Genomic DNA, 4518 nt, shown 5'->3' with positions numbered 1-4518 from the left:
TTTTTATTTTTTTTTTTTTTTTTTTTTTTTTTTTTAGCAAATAACAACTGCACCTAAATACATATGCTATGAACTCTACTTTACATCCCCTCTGAAAAGAAAGTTGTCATCAAGATGCACTTTGAATCTGGTCACCAAATACAAAGATAGCATGTAAATCACTTTAATTCTGCTGGTACTCCTCATTATGATATCTTGAGGCAGTTCGTTTATTACCCCACGTGTTCCGTTTGGTGACTTTTACTTTTATATGTACCGGAAGCCATCTCCTTTTGTCGGTGTGGCTTGATTGCGGTGCGTAATTTAGCTCCCCGCCAGGGTCCCCACTGCCACACTTCCTCTGGACTTTATCCTGAACAGGTTCGGGTCGCGGAGATTTCAACGCAGAATCATGGATGTGAAGCTACTGGCCGTCGTGGCTGCACTGACAGTGGTGATATACTCGCCTCCATCTGAAGGTACAGCTTGCTTAATTGGGTTCCGTTTGATCTTTAATTTGCTATTTTTTTAAGAATCTGCAAGTTATTTCGATTAATTTTAAATGTTCACAAAATAGTAGAAATTAAAATGCATGTAAATGCACCAAAAAGTGTAATTTCAGTTATTTTTTATATAGTTTGTTTGTTGCTTTTGTAAAAGATAAACAGAAATTGTAATTGAATTCACGTTTCTGATAAGTGAACACACTGCTTTCCCCACTTTTTAAGTGTAGGTTTAGTGCTGCTTTTATAATGCTGAACCATTAATTCCTATTTTAACTTTTAGTTGTTTATTTAATGAGCGTGTGGGTTGCTCAAGCGCGCAGAGGTGAATTTTTATGCTGTGCGTAAAAGAGCCATCTCTCCACACATGTGGCTGTGGCAGCAGGAGAAAGCAAAATCCCCGTTTGATCGCTTGGTATCTTATCATCGCATGTCCTCTTTGTTTTTCTTTAATTACGCACAAGTGAAGCGTTACGAGCGCTAGTCAGCGCGGCGTCACCGGTCACCCCGTATGTTGACTGATACCCTACTGGCAGCACCCCTTAGATCAGGTGTAAAAAATAATTTGCATCGGATTTAATCTGTTGCGACACATCCAGCCATCTGCTGCGTGAAATTTGGTTAGTTTGAGCTAATCATTGCATACTGACAAAAGGTCATTAAAGCATTTCCTTTTTGATTCCATCAACCCCCTCTGCACGGAGTTTACATACATTTATTAAGCACAATTTTCCTTTTAAATGAAGGAAATTTGAGAAAACGTGCTGCATTTATTTTCCCACGTAGATCAGCCATGAACGTTTACGCATAAACAGGAAACCCAACGCTGTAACGGAATGCCCTTTTATCACAGGAGACCACACAGTGCAAGACTACGCAAAGACCTCTGCATTTTTGCATCCTGATGCTTGCTCTGCGTGAAATCAAAGCACGAATCACTGATGGAGAGGACTGAATGTTTTTCAGAGGTGGTCATCACGCAGATTTCGTGACCCAGTAGGAGAAAAAGTAATGAGCTGTAAAAATGAAGTTCAAATCTAAACAGAACAATGCCTGACATGTTGGTTTTTCACCTTGTTAGTCCATAAAAGAGTGATTTTACTTTTTTTTTCTTCCCGGAATAACTTTCAGGCTTTCTATTGTTCTAGTAAATGTTTTTCTTCTTTCTTCTTTTCAACAGGACATTTATAATCTAAAGTTTCCTGATGCAATCATTAGTTTAATCTTTTATCACTTGCTGTAAAGACCTTTTCCTGTAAATTCTGTCTCATCTGACTTATCTCCCCCATTGCTTTCACAGCAAAGCCCATCAGCCTGGTTGAACGATGCTATTGCCGTGCAACAATTAACACCATCCCGAAAGGTTTGATCCGAGAGCTCAGATTCCTCCACACTCCTAACTGTCCCTTCCAAGTGATGTAAGTGGTGTTTTTTTTATTATTATTATTATTTTTATTAATAATGAGTTCAAAGGGAAATAGTTTCCTTATTCTACTATGAAAACTCAGTCAGTTTTTCTTGTCTTCGGGTATTTCTCACCATCAATCTCGGAGAAGTGACAGGCCAGAGAAAGGAGTCGCGCATGCATATGTACACACACACACACCCCTCTGTCACTCGTTCACACATACACTCAGAAAAAGTGAAACATTTGTACAACTGGCTCACTGAGGCATCCACAGGAAGCAATCCTTTAGAGAAGGGTTGGGGTGACAATTTAGAGAGAAATATATACAGTTTGGTTTTTAGCAGGAAAACATTAATAACGGCGTTTGTTTATTCTTACAGTTTTGTAGGTAATTTATTAACGACTGCAAATTGCACTGAAAGCACAAAATGATCTGTTAAGCAAGTAAATCCTTCATAGATCATGTTGTGATTGGAGAGGGAAATACTAGAGACACAGCAGTTTGTCTGCTAAACTCAAAAACTGTACAGCCGAAACTACCAATATGAATTTTAGATGATTCAATCTAAAATCATCCCAAAAAAAATGTTCCAGCTTTCTTTTCTTGAGGCATCATTGGTTATTTATACTTGCAGGAGGGTTTGACCGTGTGTTCTCTGTGATTGATACCCAAAAGAGGTTTAACTATTTAAAAAAAAAAAAAACACACACACATCATTTGATATTTTAAGCTGTTGTTTGCGTCTTAAATCAGCAATTAGCATGATTAGAATTATTGTGTGATGAAATAACACAGGCTTCAGATTTTCAAAAAGCTACCAAATTGTCTTAATCCAGCGCACTCCACGAGAGAAAATACCTTTGATCTTCTCAATTCATCTTTACTGTTGTGAGGTTCTAACTAGTCAGGACTGGCCAAGCTGTGAGTTGACTCAAAGAGCAACAGAACCCATAAATATCACCCAGTTTGCTTAAAAAGAGACGTGTCCTTCATCTTGGTGATTTTGTTTACTTTGCATGAGACATTTCAATCAAATTTGTTTAATCTGCACCAACAAACCTAATTTTTTAACACTATCTCAGGTCACAGGAATTTTGCCTGGGTCAGGCTAACAAGACCATCTTAATTTAGTCTGTTTGATAAGAGTGTTAAAATACCCGCCGCTGATGCTGATTTGGTCTATATAACTCTTTTACTTTTTGCTTTTGTTAAAAATAGAAAAAAATCTTTCTTTTTCCAATCAGTGCCAAGCTGAAGTCAAACAAGGAGGTGTGTTTGAACCCAGAGATGCGGTGGCTGAAGAATTATCTGAAGAACGCCATCCACAAGTGAGTACCAGCAACACAATACACATTTCCGTCTGCAGCTGTTGGGGTTTAACTTGTTGCTCATTTGATGTGCCGTCAACTCATTTGATGTGATTGTAAGACTTAAAGCAGAAAGCACACAAATGCGCATCTAGACGAGCCATTAACAGATTTTTGTTGGAAAGACAGGTTTCAATTGCTCAAACTCAAAACGTGCGGCTACATGACCGAGTAGGAGTATGAACTAATTCCACTTTAGCACAAAAGCTGTGGTTTGATGAGGCACAAGGCAGCCACTTTCTAAATCTCACTCAGTTGAATCTGATTGGGGAAAAAATATGCTGTTCCTGGAGGAGAAGTCGGTTAAAATATTACACTTGACTCAGTTATTACAGTTATTACAAAAATCAACACTTCTTTGAGTTAAAGACCTGTTAACTTGTTACAACAACATGACAAGAAAAGTTATCTAATTGAACATGTCATTTAATTAGTAGAACAATTCAGTTTTATATTTTTATTCTAGATGGTGAACTGAAATATGAACTTTAAAATCAATGGCGTCCTCGGGTTCATGTTTCCATCTATTAGGAAAGAAACTGCGCAATATGGGCCTATGTAGGAGAAAATAAACTTATAAATAAGATGTGTTTAGAAACATAATTTGACCAATTTTATTACTTTGCTCTCATTAACCATACAAATCAACAGAACAACATAATGCAATCAATAAAATATAAAATGTATAACAGAAAAAAAATGCTAAACTCTAACACACTCGCATCTATTTAACTGCACCCATAACTTGATTGATGCATTCACAGTTCTGCAGTCAAGCTGGTTTCTGAGACCTTGATTTGCAATGTGTGAACTGCTCACTGCATAACAGAAAGCGGCTTGCATCAAGAACAGATCATACCCTGTTTACAACAGATCAGAACCTAATGTGTTTCCAATTACACATATGGCCAAAGGGGAGTAGAAAAGGATAAACTTTTTTACAATGTGAGAAATGCACAAACCCGAACCTCATTCATTGTGCTGCTCTACTAAAACAATTACTTGTTTTTGCATAAAATAAAAAGCTATCCCAAGTTGAAGATGTATGCTATTACATAGTTTCTGAGCTGAATCAACATTTTTTAAAAATTTAATATTATGTAAAAGTGTAAGACCAAACATGCCGTTAATCAAATGTTAAGATGTTTTGTTCTTAAATTAAAATGGTAAAAAAAAAAAAAAAAAAAAAAAAAAAAAAAAGGTTTTCGGGGGGAAAGTTTTTTTTTTTTTTTTGGAAAAAAATTTTTTTCCTTTCTTCAA

The 4518-nt window shown here is 36.7% G+C and overlaps 1 protein-coding gene across 1 annotated transcript in view; it reads left to right on the top strand.

Moving 5' to 3' along the window:
* The first annotated feature begins 315 nt into the window (after positions 1 to 315).
* cxcl12a (chemokine (C-X-C motif) ligand 12a (stromal cell-derived factor 1)) overlaps positions 316 to 4518 on the top strand; it is a 9022-nt gene continuing 4819 nt past the window's right edge. The window contains exons 1-3 of the mRNA XM_015028058.1: positions 316 to 458; positions 1783 to 1900; positions 3136 to 3219. Coding sequence (XP_014883544.1) covers positions 392 to 458; positions 1783 to 1900; positions 3136 to 3219 — 269 coding nt within the window. The 5' untranslated portion in view covers positions 316 to 391. The remainder of the gene's footprint in view (positions 459 to 1782; positions 1901 to 3135; positions 3220 to 4518) is intronic.

The sequence above is a fragment of the Poecilia latipinna genome, unplaced genomic scaffold (assembly GCF_001443285.1).
Source record: "Poecilia latipinna isolate Pla-1442-1.1 unplaced genomic scaffold, P_latipinna-1.0 Scaffold113, whole genome shotgun sequence".
In the NCBI taxonomy this organism is placed as follows: domain Eukaryota; kingdom Metazoa; phylum Chordata; class Actinopteri; order Cyprinodontiformes; family Poeciliidae; genus Poecilia; species Poecilia latipinna.
This window is presented reverse-complemented; position numbering and strand designations above follow the sequence as displayed.